This window comes from Bos taurus, chromosome 16 (genome assembly GCF_002263795.3).
Source record: "Bos taurus isolate L1 Dominette 01449 registration number 42190680 breed Hereford chromosome 16, ARS-UCD2.0, whole genome shotgun sequence".
In the NCBI taxonomy this organism is placed as follows: Eukaryota; Metazoa; Chordata; class Mammalia; order Artiodactyla; family Bovidae; genus Bos; species Bos taurus.
Window position 1 is genome coordinate 30,684,180 of NC_037343.1, and position 23,248 is coordinate 30,707,427.

General features: G+C 41.6%; 1 protein-coding gene and 1 pseudogene across 4 annotated transcripts in view; both read right to left on the reverse strand.

Annotated features, from left to right (window-relative positions):
- Positions 1 to 1,137: 1,137 nt before the first annotated feature.
- LOC132342452 (hypoxanthine-guanine phosphoribosyltransferase-like) lies at positions 1,138 to 12,933 on the reverse strand (annotated as a pseudogene).
- Positions 12,934 to 19,682: 6,749 nt separating this feature from the next.
- CNST (consortin, connexin sorting protein) overlaps positions 19,683 to 23,248 on the reverse strand; it is a 98,272-nt gene continuing 94,706 nt past the window's right edge. For 3 of the 4 annotated variants that reach the window (XM_005216835.5, XM_015475049.3, XM_005216836.5), the window contains one exon: positions 19,683 to 22,541. In XM_005216835.5, coding sequence (XP_005216892.1) covers positions 22,336 to 22,541 — 206 coding nt within the window. In that variant the 3' untranslated portion in view covers positions 19,683 to 22,335. The remainder of the gene's footprint in view (positions 22,542 to 23,248) is intronic. The other variant, NM_001105256.3, reaches the window with a different exon arrangement.

A 23,248-nucleotide genomic window follows, 5' to 3' on the forward strand; every position in this document is an offset into this window, starting at 1 on the left:
CTGGGGTAACATCTTGGCCCTCTGGGATCCCAACTTCAGTGAAAAGCTGAGCTACTCTAACTGGTGTAGATGGAAGTGACAATGAGTCTTTGTCCAATTTAAAATGCTGATTATTAATGAACTCCCAGGGCTACCCACGGGCACTCACCAGGGAGGTGATCTTTCTGGGGGAAGGGGTGACTCAGGTCATACATTTGCATAACTGGGTCTACTTGCTTTCTTGAGAATTTGAGGGATTCTTGGTCAATTGCTGAGCCATATCTGGAAGACTCCTGTATTCCACCTACTTCCTTCCCCTGCTGGTCACCTGTTCAGCCACTGACTTGATGGAGAAGACCTAGGTCACTCAGAATGACCTCAGGCACCTTCTAACCTTTCTTCTTTGTCCCCTCACCCTCACCGCTTTTCTCTGCAGAAGTCGGTGCCTGCCCCTGAGCCCTTGGTCTCTCTCTCCCTCCTCTTCTGGGGAGCACAGGCCATCAATCATTCCTCTCCCTCATCCTCATCCCTCCTCCCCACACACCTCCTCTTATCTGCACACTTCTCTTGACCTTGCTGTTCCTTCCAGTTACCTCCTCTTTCTTTTTAATTTCAAACTTACTTTTTTCTGTTTGAAAAGCATTATCTGTATATTAGAGAAATTTGGAAAATACAAAAAGGTATTGGAAGGAAAAAGATTACCTATTATTCCACAACCATAAGACAACCACTTTTAAATTAACAGTCCTGTTGATGCCTAAATTCCTGTGTGTGTACAACATACATCTTCATAAACTTGGTGGCCTGTTGCATTTACTATGTTATAAAATAATTTCCCATTTAATATATCTTGGACATTTTGTCATATGATATTGTTAAAATATATATTTTATGATTGCTATCTCAAAATGACTGTATTTAACCCATTTTTATTAGATATTTAATGTTTTCTATCTTTTTTCTTTTAAAGAGATAGTTATTATTTTAAGAATTTTTATACTGAAGAGTTCAAAAGAGGTGAAAGTAAGTGTTACTCATTTAGTCGTGTTAAACTCTTAGCGACCTCATGGACTATAGCCCGCCAGGCTCCTCTGTGCATGGGATTCTCCAGGCAAGAATACTGGAGTGGGTTGCCATTTCCTACTCCAGGGGATCTTCTTGACCCAGGGATCAAGCCCATGTCTCTTGTACTGCAGGCAGATTGACCGTCTGAGCCACCAGGGAAGCCCATCAAAAAGTGGTAGGTTTTTTCAAATTTTTTGATCTGTATTTAAAAGGAACGTTTGACAAAGATTCATTGGAAATAATCTGAACAAACAGGAGAATAGTTATTACCAATGAAACCTACAAAAACAATTCCAGGACATACAATTTATCCGATATAACAACACCTCTAAATACTGTCACTGATATAAAACCCTGGTTCTCACTTTTCTAAAGACACAGTGGTATAATTAATAATATCCAATCACTTCTATTCTTTATTCAGTATATAGAAATTAAAATATCAATTAAAAATGAACATATCCTCCTCTTTAAATGCTTCTCACAGATATAATTTCAATATTTTTATTCAATAGTGGTGTGGTTTAAGAGATTTTTCATTCATGAGTCCAACAACAATCCACCTCAAAGGGAACTGACAGGCTATAGGCTCACAGTGCAAATAAAAGAGTTCAGGAATGCAGCAACAGACATTTCTAAAATACAAAACAGATAGAATTCTTAGAAAATACATGCAATAAGCTCTGCTAAGCAGCTGGCCACAGAACTATAAGATTTAGTAATTCTACTGATGATTTCCATGGGACTCCAGATGTTACCAAATTCAACCTAAACTCTCAGCTTCGGATTTGTATTTTGCTTTTCCAGTTTCACTAATGACACAAACATGATTCAAATCCCTGAAGTATTCATTATAGTCAAGGGCATATCCTATTACAAACTTGTCTGGAATTTCAAATCCAACAAAGTCCGGTTGATAGCCAATGCTTCGAGGGGTCCTTTTCACCAGCAAGTTGGCAACCTCAACCATCTTTGGATTATGCTGCTGGACGAGGGATAGGAAGATCTGCATTGTTTTGCCAAAGTCAATTATATCTTCAACAATCAAGATGTTCTTTCCAGCTAAAGTTGAGAGATTATCTCCACCAAGGACTTTGATGGCACCTGTTGACTGGTCATTACAGTAGCTCTTAAAAAATCTAGTCTGATAAAATCTACAGTCACAGGAATGAACCTATCACTATTTCTGTTCAGCTTTAACGTAGTCCAGCAGGTCCGCACAGAACGTATAGCCCGCCTTGAGCACACGGAGGGCCACGATGTGGTGGCCTCCCATATCCCCCATCACATCTCGGGCCAGCTTTTCTGTCCTGTCCAGAATGAGTCCATGAGGAATAAACACCTTTTCCAAATCCTTAGCATAATGGTTTGGTACACAAAATAGATCTAGGTCATCACCTGGCTCCTCATCACTAATCGTGACACAGGTGCTGTGGCACGCCATAACGGAGTTGGCTGGTGCGCGGGCCGAGGGCAGTCTGGCGAGGCGGCGGTGGGGTGGCGCAGGGGAAGCCAGAGGGCCCACCCGGAGCTCTTCCTAGTGTCTGCTGTTTTCTGCTGTCTTAACTGTGGCCATCGTTTATTATTTATGGGAATAAATTCCTAGAAATATAACTATGGGCATATGTCAACATTTTTCAGGCATTTTCTATTTTATCAAATTATGAGCCAAAATATTTGCATAAATGTGTATTCTCCCAACAACTCTGTATTTGGCTTTTCTGAGCACCCCCTGGGGATATTCCTCCCTCAATGGGGTATTGCCGTTTTAGAAAGCAAGCTATACAATAAAAGAATATGGAAAATAACATATATATATATGTGTGAATAACTGAGTCACTCTGGTAGACAGCAGTAATTAACACAACATTGTAAATCAACTATAATTTTTTTTAAAGTTGCTAATCTAGCAATGTTCTCTGTCTCCAGGTTTTCCATGTTTACACCACCTATTTATTTTTTTAATCTCTTGCAATGTGACTTCTGGTATCAGAGCTTTTCTAATCCAAAAGTCTTTTTCAGACTTGATTCTTCTTGTTCCTTTGATTTATTTTCTCAATCTCTTGAGGCTCTGCATGCCATGCAGCCTGGAGCCCTGAAGTTAAACCTTCTGCTCTGGGGCTCCTCATTGGCAGCCTCTCTCAGTGAGCTTGAGATTCCGGACTTTGGGGGCAAAGTTTAATACACCCCACATCCAGATGGATGGATGGATGGATGGATCATAAACCTATGTCCTCTCCTTGGGCTCTGGCTCTTCCTACACCTTCAGCTTTCCTGCTCAGACTACAAACACCCGTCTCCTTCTACCACCAATAGTCTCCTTTTCTGCTTCAGTTGGGGGTGACATCTCTAGGGATGGATCCCAGCTTACCTCTCTACCCAGATACTCAATCCTGAGACCTGGACAATTTCTATGTCTGCTGAACGTCTTCTTCTGGATGTCTGTCCACTTCATCAACTCCTGTCAACAACTTTGATATCAAAGTCTCCCTCTTTCTCTAGGATCCTCTTCCTTATTTCTTCTACTTCTGTGTGTGGCTAAAGGGACCATGGCACACTTGACTCCTCTTCTCCCCTTGCTCTCTATCTACCACCTATTGTCCACCAAGCCCCATAGGAGAACATCTTCCTGGTGGGTTTCTCCATCTGCAGCCCTCTTGCCAGTCTCACGGCCACTGCTTTAGCTCAGGCCTTCGTCTTCTCTTCTCTGGACAATCTCATTAATTTCTTTGCTACTGGTACCCTTCGCCTAACCTCTCCTTGCTCCAATTCAGCCCATATGCTCAGTGGTTACCAAAGGCTCTTACCTGAGCCGTCTCCTTGAAGCATTTCTAATCATCTAAATTATCTGCTTAAGATTTGTCACCAGTCAGTAGTTCCTCACTAACCACAGAATACCCTCCTCAACCTCTTCAGCCTATCTTTTAAAAACACTTTCAGTTTTAGCTCTGGCCTTTACTCTTAGCCTAAACTCCCACCCCACCCAGCAAAGCTCAATCTGACACCATCACTCACATGTTATAGGAACGTGCCTTACTCTCACCCATCTATACATCTTTGTTGATGTCATTCTTTCCAATTGCTTTGCCGTGCTTCAGGGACCAGATTAAATCTTACATCTTCCACAGAAACAGTCCTCATTCTTAAAAAAATTAAGTGACCCTTTACCCTCTGAATTCTTATATCATTTACAAGTAACATACTTGAACATCCTTGTGTAGGTTTGTCTGTCACAGAGGAGGGTTTCTGAGATGAAGGTTGGAGGCTGGAGGGACTGGGATGAGCTAATCACTACACACTCCTAGTACTTACTACAAAATGCCTTAATAGTGCTAACGTTTACTGGGCATTTACATGAGAAAGCATATTGCATGCATTGCCTCGTTTAATTTTCACAGTATATGAGGCAAACAGGAAGCTATATAGGAGGGACTTAAGGGCTGCCGTCTAACTGGAAGCAGAAAATGCCAAGTAAATATGTTGTTTTTACTTAGATTTTATACTGATTCAAGGTGGCTTTGGAGGATACTGAGAGCAGTTATGGAAAAGAGGGACAAAATCTTCCCAGCCTACCACTTGGAGATGCAAACTGCTAATGTAGGAGTTATTCTTATGCTCATTACACAAATGAGAAAATTGACGCTTAGAGAGGTGGAGTGACTTGCCCAAGGTCATACTGCTGACCCAGGTGGAGCTGGACCTTGAGCCCAGTCCTTGTGATGACAAAACCCAGGCTTTATGGCATCATCATTATCACAGTACAGCTTGTCTTACCAAAAGTTTCCCTCTTTGGAGGTAGGAGTTTGCTTTTTTTACAAAGTTATTTTTCTCAAATCAATTGTCACAATGCTTACCATGTAGTTAGAGCCCAATGATTATTGTTTGAATGGATGAATAAATGAATAGGGAGTGAATACAAGAGACAAAGCCATCATAGTAGCCTTTTTCTTTTTATACTCAGATTACTATCCTCAGAAAATCCAGTGATCCTCTTATGTCCAGAAACTCCCCTTGTCCCTCCTTGGGAATAGAGTCTATGTTTGCCTGCATGCTGCTGCTGCTGCTGCTAAGTCGCATCAGTCGTGTCCGACTCTGTGCGACCCCATAGACGGCAGCTCACCAGGCTCTCCCGTCCCTGGGATTCTCCAGGCAAGAACACTGGAGTGGGTTGCCACCTCCTCCAATGCATGAAAGTTAAAAGTGAAAGTGATGTCGCCCAGTCGTGTCCAACTCCTAGCGACCCCATGGACTGCAGCCCACCAGGCTCCTCCGTCCATGGGATTTTCCAGGCAAGAGCACTGGAGTGGGGTGCCATTGCCCTCTCCGGTTTGCCTGCATACATTGGTGTAAATACATTGGCTGGCCTGGCCAATGCTAAGATTTCCTGGGTGAAGTAGTGTGGATATAATGATACTCATAGCTACTAGATAAGAAAACAACAGCATTTTAAAAAGCTAAGATTGTGGCATGACTCACAGCTATCAAGCCTCCTTTATTCCTCTAAGGGAAGGAACCATTTCCTGTAATTTTCAATAAAACTTATAATAAAGAGAAGCCATGTATTTTAAAAAGGCTACGATTGGCTTCTTGTTTAGCAACTTTAATTATGTAGCTGTACAATTACTCCTTCAAGCATAACCTGGCTAGCTCTGTTACTGAGTTTGATCTTTTACAACACTGGGCTGGATGTGTGCTGAAGTGTACTGTTGATCTGGAATACAGTAAAATCTCGGGATTTTGTTATGCACTGAACTGTAGCCTTCCAAAATCCTTATATTGAAGTCCTAACCCCTGTACCTCAGAATGTGACTATTTGGAAGTAGGGCCTTTAAAGAGATAATAAAGGTAAAATGAGGTTATATGGCTGGGCCCTAATCTATCATAACTGAAGTCTTTATAAGAAGAAGAGATGAAAACACAGACATAAGGACTTACCCAGTGATTAAGATTCCACCTTCCAACACAGGGGGCGTGGGTTCAATCCCTGTCAGGGAACTAAGAGCCCACACACCAAAAGGTGTGGCCAAAAATTAAAAGTAAGTAAATAAAAAGTTTGTATGTATGCACTTCCACTTACCACCTCACTCTGCTTGACTCCCTCAAATTGTATGTAATCATTTTATACTGTTAAGTTAGTCATGTTCCCATTATGGCTTGCAATTGTAATTATCTTTTATTTTTTTGTCTGGCTATTGATTGTGAAAACTGATAAACATGTTTTACTATTGTGGGGAAAAAAAAAAAAAAAAACAACCAGGGACTTCCCTGGCAGTCCTGTGATTAAGACTCACTTTCACTGCAGAATCTGTCTGCAATGTGGGAGACCTAGGTTCTATCCCTGGGTTGGGAAGATCCCCTGGAGAAGGGAAAGGCTACTCTCTCCAGTATTCTGGCCTGGAGAATTCCATGGGCTGTATAGTCCACGGGGTTGCAAAGAGTCGGACATGAATGAACGACTTTCACTTTCACTTTCCACTGCAGGGGGCGCAAGTTTGATCCCTGGTGAGGGAACCAAGATCCCACATGCCACGTGGCCTAAATAAATAAAATTAAAAAAAAAAAAACAGACACAGAAGGAAGACTATCTGAAGACAGGGAGAAAGCAGTCTTCAGCTAACCTAAGGAGAGAGGCCTCAGAAGAAATAAAACCTGCTGACACCTTGATCTTGGACTTCTAGCCTCCAGAATGGTGAGGAAATAAATTTCTGTTGTTTAAGCCACACCGTCTGTGGTACCTGGTTATGGCAGCCCTAGCAAACTAATACAGATCTTAAGGTCTTGATGTGGGAAAAAACCTGGAGGCCATCCGGTACATTCACCCTTAGGAGTCTTGCTTTCACCACTTCACATCCCCCTCATCTTTCTAACAGTGTTTTCCTTTGAACAGCTCCTCTTTGAAGATCTCCTCACCTTCACAAGATGCTTATTTCATCTCAGGCAGCTTTGACTAACAGTGAGCTTTGCAGATAGAACAAAATCTTTGTCCAAATTCTGAAGGCAGCTCTGCAAGTGTGCTATAACCAGCATAGAGCAGAGAACTGGCACAATTTCTTTGCAGGATGGGTTCCCTGGAATGCAGACTCTGAAGTGGAGTTTAGGGGACAGGATGTTTATAAAGAAGCGTCCTCAAGATCAACACCTGTGGAAGAGAGGGGGCCAAAGCAGGAGTGGGCAGAGGGAGACATGGACCTGAGTACAGCCCCAACCACAGCCTTGCAGAACCCACAAGGGTCTCTGGCTTTGACTTATCATTGGATGTGGCCCCCTGGGTGGGGCTGTGATCTTGAGAGGCAGCTCATGGAACCTGAGGGAATTCCAGATGCAGAAGAGACGTGTATGCGGAAGAGCCGCCTCTCAGTCAAGGCCTAGCCTGTGGAATCTCTTATCTGAGGATGAACAATGTGAGCCTGCCATGGAGTTTATGAAACAAACTCACTCACAGAGCTTCCCTGAGCAGCTATCTCTAGGAATCTTTACAGCTCAACTAGAACTGGAGCTGGGTCACCAAGTAATCTCAGCATAGCACCCCAGCAGTTGAAGCATCAAGTCTGGGTGGGCTCTGGAAGTGCACCACTGTGTTTACCACAGAAGCCTGGGTTTACAAAGGACATTTGTATGGAAGCACATACCACTACTGGCTTTTAATGACTGCCTGTGCACGCATGCCAAGTCACTTCGGTCGTGTCTGACTCTTCGTAATCCTATGAACTGAAGCCCACCAGTTTCCTCTGTCCGTGAGGATTTTCCAGGCAAGAATACTGGATTGGGTTGTATGCCCTCCAGGGGATCTTCCCCACCCAGGGAATCGAACCCACATCTCCTGCAGCTCCTGCATTGCAGGTGGATTCTTTACTGCTGAGCTGCTAGGGAAGTCCTAATGACTGTCTACTGAACCCTTAATTTTTTAAAAATCTCTGCCTGCCAAGATCCAAAGGACCCATGAGACTGGTTTTCTTAGAATGCAATTAAAAATTTTTTAAATTTTGTAACCTGTACCTGGTTCTTCCCTCGTCCTCACCAAATGCTTCCCAAATAAAACTCCACTTGCACAAGAATTTTATTAGGCAGTGACTGCAGGGACTATACTAGACTGATTTCTTTAATCAGAGATCTGTATTGCAAAGGGCAATAAATTCCATTTAATGAATTAGGAAAAAATTTTCTTTGTTTGCAATGTCAAAAGTCCTGGGAACATTTGTGTGGAAGTGATATGCTTTCGATTTATTCCTGTGATGATTCAGACTCTTACTGCCCAGTGAAATGGTCTGGAAGGGCTTCCATTAATCTGGTTTTATGGGAGCAAAGGGGAATGTGAAAGACAATGTTCCTGCAGAAGTAGGAGAGGAGCCAAAGCAAACACTCCCAAACAGAATCAACCCAAATGACTGGAAGGAGGAAATAAGGGGAAAAATAGCTGAGCATGTGGTCCAGAGTGGGACCATGCCCACAGAATCCTGGGCCTTCTGACAGAGGGAGCTTGAAGCCACATGTGCAGCAGGGAGGGGTGGTCTCTACCTGTTTTGCTCTGCCACCCTGCACTCTGTTTTCAAGACACACATAGGGGTCTTTAAAAAAGACAAAACAATCCTATTAAATTTAAATTCTAAAAACTGCCCTCCCTTGCCCTGCCCTCCCTTCTCTTTGCTCTTCTCTTCTTTCCTGTAATCATAGGAACAGAGCAACAAAGACCTGGACTCACAGCATTTATGCAGAGTCACCATCAACCTACAGGACGAAGCTAATTCCCATGGGCTTTGATGAAAAACGCTTTCTTTTTGTCTGTAGCCTCGATTGGTAGATAAGAGTTAGAAGGCTGGCTCTGCTTGGCAGGGGAATTGATGGGCAAGGGGGAGGGTGAAAGCCCTGATTGGAGGAAAGATGAGGAGATGAGGGCCTGGCTCTGATTGGTAGGGGAGCCTGCCATTCGCAAACCCTTGAGTGGTGGTGGAGAGAGGAGTCATGCTCTGATCGGCTGGGAGTTCTCTGGGTGTAAGCCATGTTTACCTCTGTGCCTCTGAGAACTGGTGTTGCCTGTTTCAAACCTCTTGTCTCCAGCGCTCCATCTCTCCAGCATGGGGTCCACTTTGGAATCTGTCTGGGTGCTAATCCCTCCTCACCCCAGAGGGGTACTGCTGAATCCTCACCTGCCATGCTGTCAGCCTCCCCAGGTTGTAAGGAGGGCTGTCTCCAAGCCACCAACTCTGCACTTTTTTCAAGGGCAAGGGCCCAGCTTGGCCCCAATGATCAGTGTTGCAGAAAAGATCACAGGCATTAAAATGGCATGTCAGTAATTCTCTTTGAAACTTACTAGAAAATATGAAAAATAATGCACCTCACCTCCTTGTCCCCACCTGTAGATTTAGAAACATTACTGAAGAAAGCAAAAGGTTTTCTTCCCAGTGCCTGACTCCTCATTGGTTTAACTGACTTTGAGGACATGCATTAACATCTGCTGAAGACAGGCTTTGTGCCCTTTCCAGCCCCCACTTCCATCCCCTTCTCCAGCGGTCCATGTGTTTTCACGAGGTCTTCAGGCTCAGATTGGTGTACCCACCAAACATTCCTCCTTGTAATCATGTGAGGCAAGAGCTGATGTCTCAGAAAGGCATCTGGAAATTGAAAACTGGGTTTCTCTCCTTTTGAGGTCTTCTGAGGCTTCTCACTTCTCTCAGTTTACCCTTAATGGGAATAATAAAACTTTTCGTTTTTACCAGAGTATTTCACAGAAGAACTAAAAACAAAACAAAACAAAACAAAAACCTATAGGTGACAATGTAGGGAAAAACAATACTATTAGAAATAGGAGCTAGAATATTTAAGGAGGAAAGGGTGATGTGTGGGAAGGTCCTAACCCATAAGTTACCCAAGAAAGAATGTGGTGGCTGACTGCACTTTCCACCTTGTAGCTAAGACAACACGCAGAATGTGAGGTCACAGAAAGGTTGCTGTGGAAGTTTCCCCAGGGACACTGTCTCTGGGCCTCTGGGGAAGGGAAACACAGGCGCTGGGGCAGAGGTCTGTTGGCTGTGTGAGCACCTTCTGAACAAAGGCTTTTGCAGACAGGTACCTCTCATCTCAGGGCTTCCCTGATAGCTCAGTTGGTAAAGGATCCGCCTGCAATGCAGGAGACCCCAGTTCGGTTCCCAGGTTGGGAAGGTCCCCTGGAGAAGGGATAGGTTACCCACTCCAGTGTTCTTGGGCTTCCCTTATGGCTCAGCTGGTAAAGAATCCACCTGCAATGTGGGAGACCTGGGTTTGATCCCTGAGTTGGAAAGATCGATCCCCTGGAGAAGGGAAAGGCTACCCATTCCAGTATTCTGGCCTGGAGAATTCAGAGGGTCATCTGAATGTAATGACCCCAGTTTTCAATTTCCAGATGCTTTTTCTGAGACATCAGCTCTTGTCTTACATGATTACAAGGAGGAATGTTTGGTGGGTGCACCAATCTGAGCCTGAAGACCTAGTCCATGGGGTCACAAAGAGTGGGACATGACTGAGTGACTTTCACTTTCACCTTTTCACCTCTTATCTCTTCCCACTCTGTCCTCATTCAGGCCTGCATTTGGGATTTTTGTTTTTTACCATTTCGATGTTAGCCATATGAATTTATTGTTATTTAAATGATTGATCTCTTAAGTGTTTATGCCTTGCTAGTCTGAATAGTAATGAACCAGAGGGGGGAAACACACACACACACACACATGCTCAAAATGCATGATTTCTGAAATCCTGTTTATCTTTCATTGTTTTCCCCTCTCTTCTTACTATATTTGCCTCTGACAAATCAAGGCTGCTTTGCAGACGTGTAGGCAGACATGGCATTTACGTGTCCTATATTATATCTGCTGCAGCCAGAGAGCTCTGGGGAGGGTGCTTCCCAGGCTGCACCAGGAGCCTAGCATCTGTGCACAGACTGTGGCTCTGCAGGGCCTGGCCTCGCCTGCTCCCGCACCCTCCCCTTCCTGTCCTTTTGCCAATTCATCACTCTTCGCAGAAGGGAAGCAACCAGATGGATTTTGGCCACCGCTAATGTACTTCTATTTATGAGTAATCATTTTAAACAGAAAATGGGGTTTGCTGTCCTGAGAGAAGGTCAGAGAAGGCCAAAGCTCTCATCCTGAGAATCCGGTTTTACTGAGTGAAGACAAAAAGGTAGAGGGGCTAAAAGGTAGTTGTTGGTGAAAAGCAGTGGCAGCCGAAAGCTAAGCCTATGGATACACCAAATGGAAAAGCCATCTTTTTTTCATTAGAGGAGGAAATGAATAATTTAGTTTTGGCTAGGTACAACCACCCCAGTCATATATCTGGAACAAGGGCTCAATAAAAGCTAGATGACCTAGGAGCTAAAACAAAAGGAGTAGTAGAGACTATATCTTCTATTTGTGTTATTGTTGTTCAGTCACTCAATCGTGTCCAACTCTTTGCGACCCCATGGCAGCACACCAGGCTTCTCTGTCCTTCACTATCTCCCGGAACTTGCTCAAACTCATGTCCACTGAGTCGGTGATGCATCCAGCCATCTCGTCTTCTGTCGTCATTAGGTGTTGCCATCTGAAAACCAGGAGTAAAACACAATTCCGTGAATTCAGATTATTGACAGTCATGAGCACCGTAGGACAAACACCACACAGATCCACATTCGGAAGGCTTTTCACCTCAGGTAAAGTCCTACGTTAAAGTTTTTGCATCACATTCTAAGCTCTGATTAAACTCTCATTTCTGTGTTAGATTGAAAGCGCTTTAAAGCCTACAGACTAAGTTTTGAGTATTCCTCGTGTGTGCGTGCTCAGTTGTGTCCGACTTGTTTGCAGCCCCACAGACTGTAGCCCACCAGGCTCCTCTGCCCATGGGATTTTCCAGGCAAGAATACTGGAGTGGGTTGCCATTTCCTTCTCCAGGGGATCTTTTTGACCAACAAATTCTGGCCGCGTTCTGCCCTTTTGTAGACATGTTGATTCTAATTGCTGAGTTGATGTGCTGTCTTCTGTTTATACACCAAGACACTGCAGGTGCTGAGGGAATCCGGAAAGGGGGCTGAGTGCTGCTCCCCAGAGCTCCGTGCCTAAGCCGCTCTGCTTCTCTGGCTCTCGTGAGCCCCTCCCTCTCGTCCTCCGTGTCTGTGCTATGCTGTGGCACCCATAGGGGTTGCTTTCATTTAGTAAACAAAGATATAGGATGCCCAGTTAAATCTGAATTTCAGATAAACAACAAACAATTGCATAGTATAAATTTGTCTCATGCGATAACTGGCATCCTGTATTTTATCTGGCATCCCTAGGCTATGTTTAGACTGTCTGCCAGGGAAGCCCCTGCCTTCTCACTAGGGCCCCTAGAGTCCATTACAGCAACTGCCCCATGCCTGTGGCCTGCAGTACGGAGTAACTGCCTCTGCTGTTTTTTCCCATGTGTAAGACCCAGAGCGGACTTCCCTGGTGGCTCAGTAGTAAAGAATCTGCCTGCCAATGCAGGAGTCACAGGTTTGATCCGTGAGTCAGGAAGATCCCCTGGAGAAGGAAACCCACTCTAACCCACTCTAGTATTCTTGCCTTGGAAATCCCATGGACAGAGGAGCCTGGTGGACTACAGTCCATGGGGTCACAAAAGAGTCGGACACAACCAAGCAACTAAACAAAAACAAAGACCCAGAGTAACAGTGATCAAGGGCACAAAGTTGTAGCTAATAAAAAACAGGAGGAGGAGGATGCAGTGGCACCCCCAGGAGAAACGCTCTATAGATATTTCCAACTTCATGTTCATAAGTGGAAAATCTTTGACTTATTCTCTTGATCTTGACCTTAAGGAAGTCACTGGAACTCCTTGGATCCCAGCTTCATTTCTGACACAATTCCCACCTGATAACTCTAAAGGAACATGGTTTTAAAGAGCCAGGCAATACTTACATACAAGAGCTGTTGCTTAGCTAGTTTTTTCATTTGCAGGAAAGAGACACTTTACAAGGTCACCAAGTGCCAGGGCTTCTGGAAATGGAGTGTTGTTTGGGTGATGGATCTTGGTGATTCCAGACGTTTCTGCTCTGCTCTGGAGGCTCTGTTGTTTGGGGGACTGCAGCTTATGTGGTTTCTCTGATGTCTGCTCCACTTCTCCTTCTTCCTGTTTGCCAGGGCTGGATGCATAGTCTGGACCCCAAATTCTAAGGACCTGAGAGAGGATCTGCTGAGGCAGATACTATTAACTGAAACTCCTGATTCGATGTTGTTTTGGAGACTAGACATGTGTCCAGATCACCATCCTTCCTCTTGTTCAGGCTTGAAGGAATGCATCAGGCTGGGGCACCAAGCCCCAGATCTAAACAACTGTGGCCTGAATTTCAGGATGATGGGACACAGCACTTAGCACTTTATTGAGAAGGGACCACCTGGCAGTCTCTTCCTCCAAAGGGGCTTTGGGCACAGTGGGCACTTCAAGTTTCTGAGTGGATTTCCACCTTTTATCCTCATGCACAGCTTCAAAGAACCTCCGCTGACCGTGATGCCACTGTTGCATTTATCCACCAAATACAGACTTCCAAGTGGTCCCTCCTCCGTGATGGCAAATAGAAAACTTTTGGTTATTCAAAAGATCATGAAGTTACATTAGCAATATATAGAAGAAGGGGTACTTCCCTGGTGGTCCGGTGGCTAAATGCTACACTTCCAGTGCAGGGAGCCTGGGTTTGATCACTGGTCAGGGAAGTAGATCTATCATGCCACAACTAAAGATCCCAGATCCCATGTGCTGCAACTAAGACCTGGCACAGCCAAATAAATAAAATACTTTAAAAAAAAAGAAATATATAGAAGGGGAAGCTGACTAAACAGCTAGTTGCTGTGATCTCATTCGTCATCCAGATTCCAACTGTGGGGACTGCCTCCCTTCTTTGCCTTTTAATTACCACTAAACTATCCTATATCCTAATCTCCTCTCTGGTGATGGCCGAACTACTATTCCTATCTAGATAATTTAGTTTTTCCAATCAAGAAAAAATGAAATTAAAGAAAAAGCAGACTGCCTATAGTTATAGTTACTTTTAGACTCAGTTCCTGTCTGGACCAGAAGCTTAGGCAAGGATTTTTTTTGTTTTCCTTCCTTGTTTACTTTGTGCAGATCTTGTCAACCCCCCAATCTTGTACTTGGAAAATAACAAGCAGCCATTTATGGGCTGTCATCATTCTGATGAATGGTATGAGCCTTCTCTGTTCCCTAAGTGCATATCTTCTTCCTGACCCTTGATCTGAGGCAATTAAGAAAAGCAATAAAATCACAAAACCTCACTCTTGATCAATGTATTCTGGCCAGAGGGAGATCAGGTTGTCCTTACAGAATACCTATAATTAGATTGGGTTTGAAATTTGGACTGCTGCATCAAGTAGGAAAAAAAAAAAGCATAGTCTTTTTTCTATGCATTTTTTAAGCATAGAAAAAAAATCACCATCCCAACATTTCTGAAAGAGCCAGAGAGATCCAAAAGCTGTGAACAGACTTAGGAGTGAAATCAAGGCCTTTCGAACTAGGGACCTTATTGTGACACTTTCTAAGTAGCCAGTTGTGTAGTCGTTAGGTCTTGTACAAACAAGGGGTGGTACTTGGAAGTCACCAAAATTTTTGTGTAGCCCAAGTAAGCAACAACAGTGAAAGGGAATAAAGTATTCTAATAGCAATGATTCCCTTACCACTCATGATACCTTGAGATGCTGTGAAGCTACAAACTAAACTTTTTTTAATAACAGTTTTATTGAGGTATAATTTATGCACATAACTGCATCTATGTAAAGTGTACAATGCATTTTGAAAGATGTATAAATCCATGAAACTATGATCACAATCAAGGTACATTTCTATCAGTTTCAGAAGTTGCCCTGTGACCTTTGTAATCCATCTTCCCACCATCCTTTGCCCCTCAAGGATCTGTTTCGGTCACTATGGGGTTAGTTTGCACTTTCTAAAATTTTATATAACCGGAAACGTACAGTATATAGTCTTTTGTTCCTGGCTTCTTTAACTCAGAATAGTTAAGAGACTTAACCATGTTTGTCTGTGTATCCATAGTTTGTTCTTTTTTTATTGCTGAATAATATTCTATTGTGTTCGCGATGAACTATGGAGTGTTTCCATTTTTTGGCTATTATGGCTGCTATGGACTTTTGTCCATTTTCTCTCTCTTAGGTAAGAACCTAGGTGTGGAATTGTGGAGTCATGCAGAGATCTGTACTTCATAAGAAACTACCAAGCTGTTTTCCAAATGGTTGGTGCCATTTCATATTCCCCCTCCTTGTGTATGTGAATTTGGTTGGTTCACAACCTCACCAACACTTGGCAGCAAGTGTGCACACATGCATGTGTAAAATATGTGTAACATAAAATTTGCCATTTTAACTATTTTTTAAGTGTACAATTCAGCAGCAATAAGTATATTTACAAAGTTGTGAAGCCATCGCCACCATTATCTTAAAAAAAATTTTATCCTCCAAAGTTGTTTTAACTTTTACATTTAGACTCATATAACTTTCCGTTCCCGCTTCCCTCAGCCCGTTAACCATTGTTCTACTTGCTGTCTCTTAGAATTTGCCTATTACAGGTATTTAAGTCAAATCACACTGTTTGTTCTTGTGTCTGGCTTATTCCACATGACGTGTTTTTGAGGTTTGTCCCTGTTGTAGTATGTACCCTTTCATTCATCTTGTGGTTTTGATTTGCATTGCCCTTCTGATCGATGCTGTTGAGCATCTTTTCATGTATTTATTGGTCATTTGTAGGTCTTCTTTGGAGAAATGTGTATTCAAGTCTCTTGCCCATTTTAAAATTGGGTTGCTTGTCTTTTTGTTGAACTGTCAATGATCTTTCTATATTCTGGATATTAAACCTTTACCAGATATCTGAATTGCACATGTCCTCCCTTTCTGTGGGTTGTCTTTCCGTTATCTTGATAATTTCCTTTGATGTACAAATTTTAAAAATACTTTTTGAGGAAGTCCTATTTACCTGTTTTCTCTTTTGTTGCTTGTGCTTTTGCTATCATACCTAAGAATCCATTCCCAAATCCATCGTCATGAAGATGTACCCTTATGCTGTATACACCCCTAAGAGTTTTGTGGACTTAGCTCATATTTAGGTTATCAAACCATTTTGGGATGATTTTTGTATATGTTGTGAGGCAGGGGTTCAGTTTCTTTCTTTTGCACGTGGAAATCCAGGTGTCCTGAAACTCTTTCCTCACTGAATGAACCTGATGCCCTTATCATAAATCAACTGGGCAAAGAGGTCCAGGCTTGTTTCTGGATTCTTAATTCTATTCTATTGGTCTATGAGTGAGTGAGTGAGTGAGTGAAGGTCACTCATTTGTGTCCGACTCTTTGCAACCCCATGGACTATACAGTCCATTGAATTCTCTAGGCCAGAATACTGGAGTGGGTAGCCTTTCCCGTCTCCCGGGGATCTTCCCAACCCAGGGATCGAACCCAGGTCTCCCTCATTGCAGGCAGCTTCTTTACCAGCTGAGCCAAAAGGGAAGCCCCCCATTGGTCTATAGGTCTATCTTTATGCCAGCATCATACTGGCATAAAGGTTACATAAAGGTTACATACTGGTTACTGAAGTTTTGCAGTGACTTTTGAAATTGGGAAACCTGAGTCATCCAATTTTGTCTCTTTTTTCAAGACTGTTTTGGCTTTTTGGGCCGCCTCGCAGTGCCATATAAATTTTATAGTTGGCTTTTCTATTTTGGCAAAATAGGCTCAAAATAGGGATTACATTCAATCTGTAGATCACTTTAGGTATTATTAACTTAACAATATTATCTCCCCATTCATCAATATGATACCTTTCCATTTATATAGATATTATTTCTTTTATAGTGTTTTATAGTTTTCACTGTACAATTTTCTCTTTCTTGGTTAAATTTATTCCTAGGTATTCTTTCAGATTCCATTGCAAATGAAATTGCTATCTTAATTTCCTTAATATCATTACAGAATGTTGAATTTTGTCAAATGTTTTTTCTGCATCAATTGGGATAATCATGAAGTTCTTTCCCCTTATCCTATCAATCAATATGATGAATTACATTGATTTTCTTAGGCTGAACCACCCTTGCATTCTTGGGGTAATGTCAGTCTTCTAATCATTCTAGCAGGTGTGTGGTGGTATCAGTTTTCATTTGCATCTTGATGACTAATGATATTCAGCAACTTCTCATGTGCACATTAGGCACTGTGTATATACACAATGCCTAATGTAAATAAATTTATCCAGTAAAGGCCTTGTATTCAGTACTGAAAGGGGCTTTCAAATGGGTTGTCATAATATTGAGTTCATGAGATCTTTACATATTCTGAATAAAGGCATTTACTTGATAAATTTATTGTGAATTTCCCACCCTCCATCTTCAGCTTGTTTTTTCATTTTCCTAACCATGTTCAAAGAGCATGTGTTTCAACAGTCCAGCTGATTAATTTTTTCTTTTATGGTTTGTGTACTTTGTATTCTAAGAAATCTTTACTTACTCAAAGGTTGTGAAGCTTTTCTCCTGTTTTAGAAGCTTTATAGTTTTAGCTTTTACATTTAGATCCATTTATTTCAAGTTAATTTTTGTGTTGTGTGAGGTAAAAGTTTAAGTTTATTCTCCAGTGGGACAGAGAGTTGTTTCAGCATTATTTGTTGAAGACGTCCTTTCTCTCCTAACTGCCTTGGCATGTCAGTAGGTCATTTGAACACATACACAGGGCTTTCCTTTTGCCAAACCTCAGTTTTGATTATTGCAGCATTTGGTTTTGAAATCAAGAAGTTCAAGTCTACCAGTTTGGTTCTAACAAATTCACTGCTATCTTCTAGGTCATATGCATCTCCAAACATATTTGAAAATCAGCCTGTCAACTTCTAAAAATTGCTGGAATTCTAAAAGGGACATTGTCAGGTCTATGGATCAATATTATTTTCGTAAAATGAATTAGCAAGTGCATTTTCTCCTTCTGAAAGAGTGTTTTGTTGGATAGGTACTATTTCCTACTTAAATGACTGCTAGAATTTACTGGAGAAGCATCTAGATATGCAGTTCTGTGAGAAAGTTTTCCATTGTGCTATTTAGTGCTATTCAGACTTTAGATTCTGAAGAAGGTTCCTACCAAGAAGCTTTTTACTCTTGGAAAGCCCATCCACTATCAATGCCACAAATGCTAACAAGAAGCAAAAAGTAATAATTTTGGCTGGAGAAGATTCCTGTCTATCAAGGTGCTATGCAGGTGGCCTAGACAGAATTTTACTTTTACTCCTAATGCATGATACATGGTGGAAAGGAATGGACTTAAGCTTCCACCGCCATGAGCAGTAGTATTCTGTTCCTTCATTCTCCCCTCCCTTTCGCAAATAGATTTACTTTGCCAGAGGCTAACTTCTTTAAGCTGGTACCACTTCTTGTTTTGAGAGCCCCAGCACCCAGCTCAGTGCTAGGTAAACTGTAGCATTCCAGTCTTTCATGGTACAGACAACAATTAACACTGTCCCTCATGGTGCTGCAGTGTTTTCGGAGCCCCAGGCAAGAGACTGAGTTTAGGACTTAACTCTTCTTAGGACTGCGAAGAAGAGATGCCTAGTAGCCTCCACCAAGAGAGACTGAAATGCTACCAGAATTCCTCAAAATTCTTTAGCACATAAGGCTCACTAATTTATCCTTGAGGTTATTAAAATATCAGCTGGCACCAGAATTTGTACCATAAACCTTAGATCACTCTTACTCTTTTTGAAGATGGAAGCAACACGATAGAAGTGAATGTATAATGGATTCTGGAAGTACAAGGCCTGATTTTAGGGATGTATGCTTACTGATCTAAGCACCAAATGAATAAGTGTGCAAAATCTACGTACACTTCATAAGTAAGCATGCAAGTGTACTGAAAATGTTAGTTGGTCAGTTGTATTCAACTCTTTGTGACCCCATGGGCTGTAGTCCACCAGGCTCCTCTGTCCATGGAATTTTCCAGGCAAGAATACTCGAGTTGGTTGTCATTTCCTTCTCCAGAGGATCTTTCTGACAGAGATTGAACCCACATCTCCTGCATTGGCAGGCGGATTCTTTACCACTGCGCCACAAGGGTAAGTTAATATCAACTGAGCCCACAGAAATGAATAGAGTTATACAGGTCACGTTAGTGGGAACACAAGCATTTAGTCTCTCTCTGGATTGGGGTTAAATGCCACAAAGTCAGCTTCAGCAATACAGGTACTAGGTAAAAGATTTCTTTGTTCTTTTTCCAATCTTCCCTCTTCATTTCTCAATTCCTATCCCTTTCTCCACCTTACGATTTCAGCAAGACCCAATTCACATCTGTCCTTTCAAAACAAAGCCTACCTCCAAATTTTAAATCCTCTTAGCATAATACACAAATTCACAGCTCAATATAGTAAACCTCCCAGGGAGATTTGATTTTTAAATCTGAAGGAATGAATTTTTACAGTGAATTTCAGTGGCTGTTTCAGGCAGATGCGGAGATGTTTTAGAAGCACAGGAGCATTATGTAGGAACCTATTAGACTACCCAAAGTAACCTACTTGTGGGGCCAGACCAACTTCTGAAATTACTTTACTTTCACTTTAAATAAAGCGGTTTTTCTCAGTACCCAAGAGGTTCAAATAAACTCTCTGAGACATTTTGTTGGTGTAGATTTTAAATTACAAGCTTGATCTGTTACCCCCAAATACAGTTTTTAAGGAAGATTAGTTACAAATCGTTGTCAGTACTTTCCAATGACAGGAAAAAATTACATGATAGTCAAACTGGATGAATTCTTTATGTGAGAGATAACAATTCTCTCATCACCAGATGGAATTACTCCAATTCATGCAATAAATGACCATTACATTTTAAAAAGCTGCCCTAGTTTTTCTAGGTGAGATTTCATGCCTATTTTAAATCAAGACATCAGTATGCTCTTGAGCTCAGCTCCCTCTCCACGGGACGCAGTGAGGACAAGCCTGGCTTTCCTGAGATGCAGCTGCCTCCAGGGACCAAGGCGTCGTCTCAGATCTTTCCCCTCAGTGTGAAGGCACCTGGGAAATCTTCAGTTTCAGAAGCAATGGCCCTGGTGGCCAATGTAATACTACAGAGTATTTAGAACTTCAATAGTGATCGAAAAAAGGAACAGGAAGGAAATTTTGACTTATCTTGACATAAAACCGGCAGAAATCAGCATTGCCAAATTTCTGTAGCTAGAAATCATGAGGGTAAAACAGAAGAGGTTCGTCTATGTTGGGGATACCCACACAGTAGACTCTGTGAATGTCTCTTACAGAACCACATAAGATAGTACCATCAACATTTTATATATTTACATACAAGTTGAATACAAATTCTTAAAATTTATAATAGAACATTAAAATAATCTTCTAATAAAATCAGCCTTAAGTATAAGGAATCTAGATTTCAGTATCTTGTACACTTCTAAATAAATATCTTTGATCTATAATCCTTGAAAATATTATAGTTTATGGTGGCATGATAGAGACAAGTCAAACAGTATTGTAAGTAAAAATAAAACATCAATTTAAAAATAAGCCTAAAAACACACTGAGTTGAAATTATAGAAAATCAACACTAAGTATACAGTAATTAAATATCAGGTATAACCAAATGCGTGCTAAATGACACAATTTCAACTTCTATAAAAAGCCCTTTTAAAAATCATAAGTCTAAATAAATAAGCTGAAACACGAAGGGATGTACTGTACCAGCCAGTAACAACTAGTAAGAAAATTCTCTTTTTCTTTCAAATGATTCTAACTGAAAAACATGAAATAATGATCATTGCTAAAAAACTATAATTCATGTGTTTTGTTTCTTTTAGAATGCTATCAATGAGATTAAAAGGTTAAAGAAAGGCTTCCTAATTGTTAGATCACTGTACTTTAGAAAAGGAAAACTGACAGATTTAAATAAAAATCAGACATTTGTCTATTTAAGATATGATTGGATTTTCATCTAATGACCCCATATTAGGTCTGAATTAAGCCCATGATATGAATGCATATTCAAGCATCTGAGTGTCTGATCTGTTAATACTGAATTATATATGATGATTTAATTTCATTCATTAAAGTATTAGTTTATTTTACCTAAGACCAGAATCAAAACATCTAGAGCAGGAACTAGTATCTTATTTACCTTTGTAGAAGGGGTCTTAGATTCTCAGAACATAATAGGTGCTCAGTAGGTCTTACTGAATTGAGCTGAATCCGGCATTCATTACAGGAAGCACTGAATCCATGATGAAACTGGTTGCCTGAGACTCAGGGGAAGCTATTCAGTTTTATCTCTAGGCCTGTGATGAACTTCTGGCTAGTTAACCAAGTTAACTGTCACTGTATCTGTCACAGTTTCTCAATTCAGGGCCAAGACTTCTATAATTCATCTGTTCCACAGTTATGCCTTCTTGAAAGTTTTGTGCCTGCACATTTATAGTCATGTTGAAAGGATAATCTTTGTTATTCTATGTTGGGTTTTTGCTTATGGTAACTGTCTGAAACACACACACACACACACACACACAAAACCATTTTGCAAGTGGAAAACAGAATCTGGAAAGAGTGCACAAAGCCTAAATTATATAGCTCCCAAAGTGAACTAAAAAAGACACTGAAACCATAAGGAAACTCCTTTTCATTACACACAAACTTATTGCGGGATGGCTGGAAGCAACGTCTTTGGACCAACAATCGTAAATCAAGAGTGTCCTTTAACCATTAGCTTAGTGAAGTGAAGTGAAGTCACTCAGTCGCGTCCGACTCTTTGCGACTGTAGCCTACCGGGCTTCTCCGTCCATCGGATTTTCCAGGCAAGGGTACTGGAGTGGGTTGCTATTTCCTTCTCCAGGAGATCTTCCCGACCCAGGGATTCAACCCGGGTCTCCTGCATTGTAGGCAGACGCTTTACCATCTGAGCCACCAGGGAAGTCAACCATTAGCTTGAAGGTAGCCAAAAGTGGTTTGGCTCCAACACTGCCCTGTCTAATTCTGCTCAGTGCAGCTCACTACACTGGGAGGCAGTGAGGAGGAGGTGGACACGCTGTCCAAAGACCATGCCATCCACCCACAGTGCTCAGATCAATATCGCTTCATGGTGTGATTATTCTGAGAGTTCCTCTGGATTGCCATTTACAGTTGCTGTTTCTGATGTTTGTTGTTCCTCTGGGGAGCGGGGTGGGGGAGGTGAGGGCGCATGTTACGGAACTCCTGAAATAAAAGCTGCTGAGAAAGGTTCACTCTTTGATTCTCACTGCCAGCATGCCTGTCCCTCTTGAATGCTTGCTAGGAGAGGTAGATCCAGTGTTTAAGTTCTGCTATTCCCTGTAGTAACTTAGTGTAATAGAAGTCCACGTTGTCTGCGAAGTCTGTACAAACGGGTGACCCCATGTCACCAAAAGTGCAGTATAATGCAGTTCCTCCCACACTAAGCAAAACCGTCACTATGCACAGCAAGACCAGTAAAATACAGGAGCCACCTCCAACTTCATCTGCAAACAGGAAAACAGAGGAAGGTTAAGCTGACACAAGAGTCAAATTCTAGTATCTTGTCTCACCGGTTAAGATAACCAGATGTTTGTAATGTTAGTCCTCTAAGGATGGTCCCTGATAGAAAGCTAGTGTATCAATGACTACGAGGACCTGTTACCATAAAGATGCACACTTGTGGAACTTGTGAATGCTAAAGTTAAAACTAGTTCATTTATCCAACGGATGTAACCACTTCCATAAAAAAAGAAGAAGAAATCTGGCAGTACATCTCAAACACATGTGGTTAAGGATTTTTATAGAAACAGGATTATGTAATTGTATTCTCCTTTGACATATTTAGTTTAGTAGCTCTTCACAGTTAATAGACCTTAAGAGATTTAAGAGTTTATACTTAGTACACATTTTATACATACAAATAAAAAGGACTGTATCATTTGTGCTGTGTTTCTTAAGTGTTTTGGGGGGTTTTGGTCAGTTCAATACTTTTATCATCTTTTCTGTTTTTGCCATGATTCCCACTCACCATCTTATCTTGGTTAGCAATCTATTTTATGTATTTTTTCAGCTATTTCTTTATCATATATTTATGTACAAACATTTAGATATAATTTATTTTAAAACACCTATTTTGTTTTATTTATCTACACGCACTGACACTGTTTAGAGCTGTGCTGTCCAACATGGAAGCCAAGAAGCGCAGGTGGCT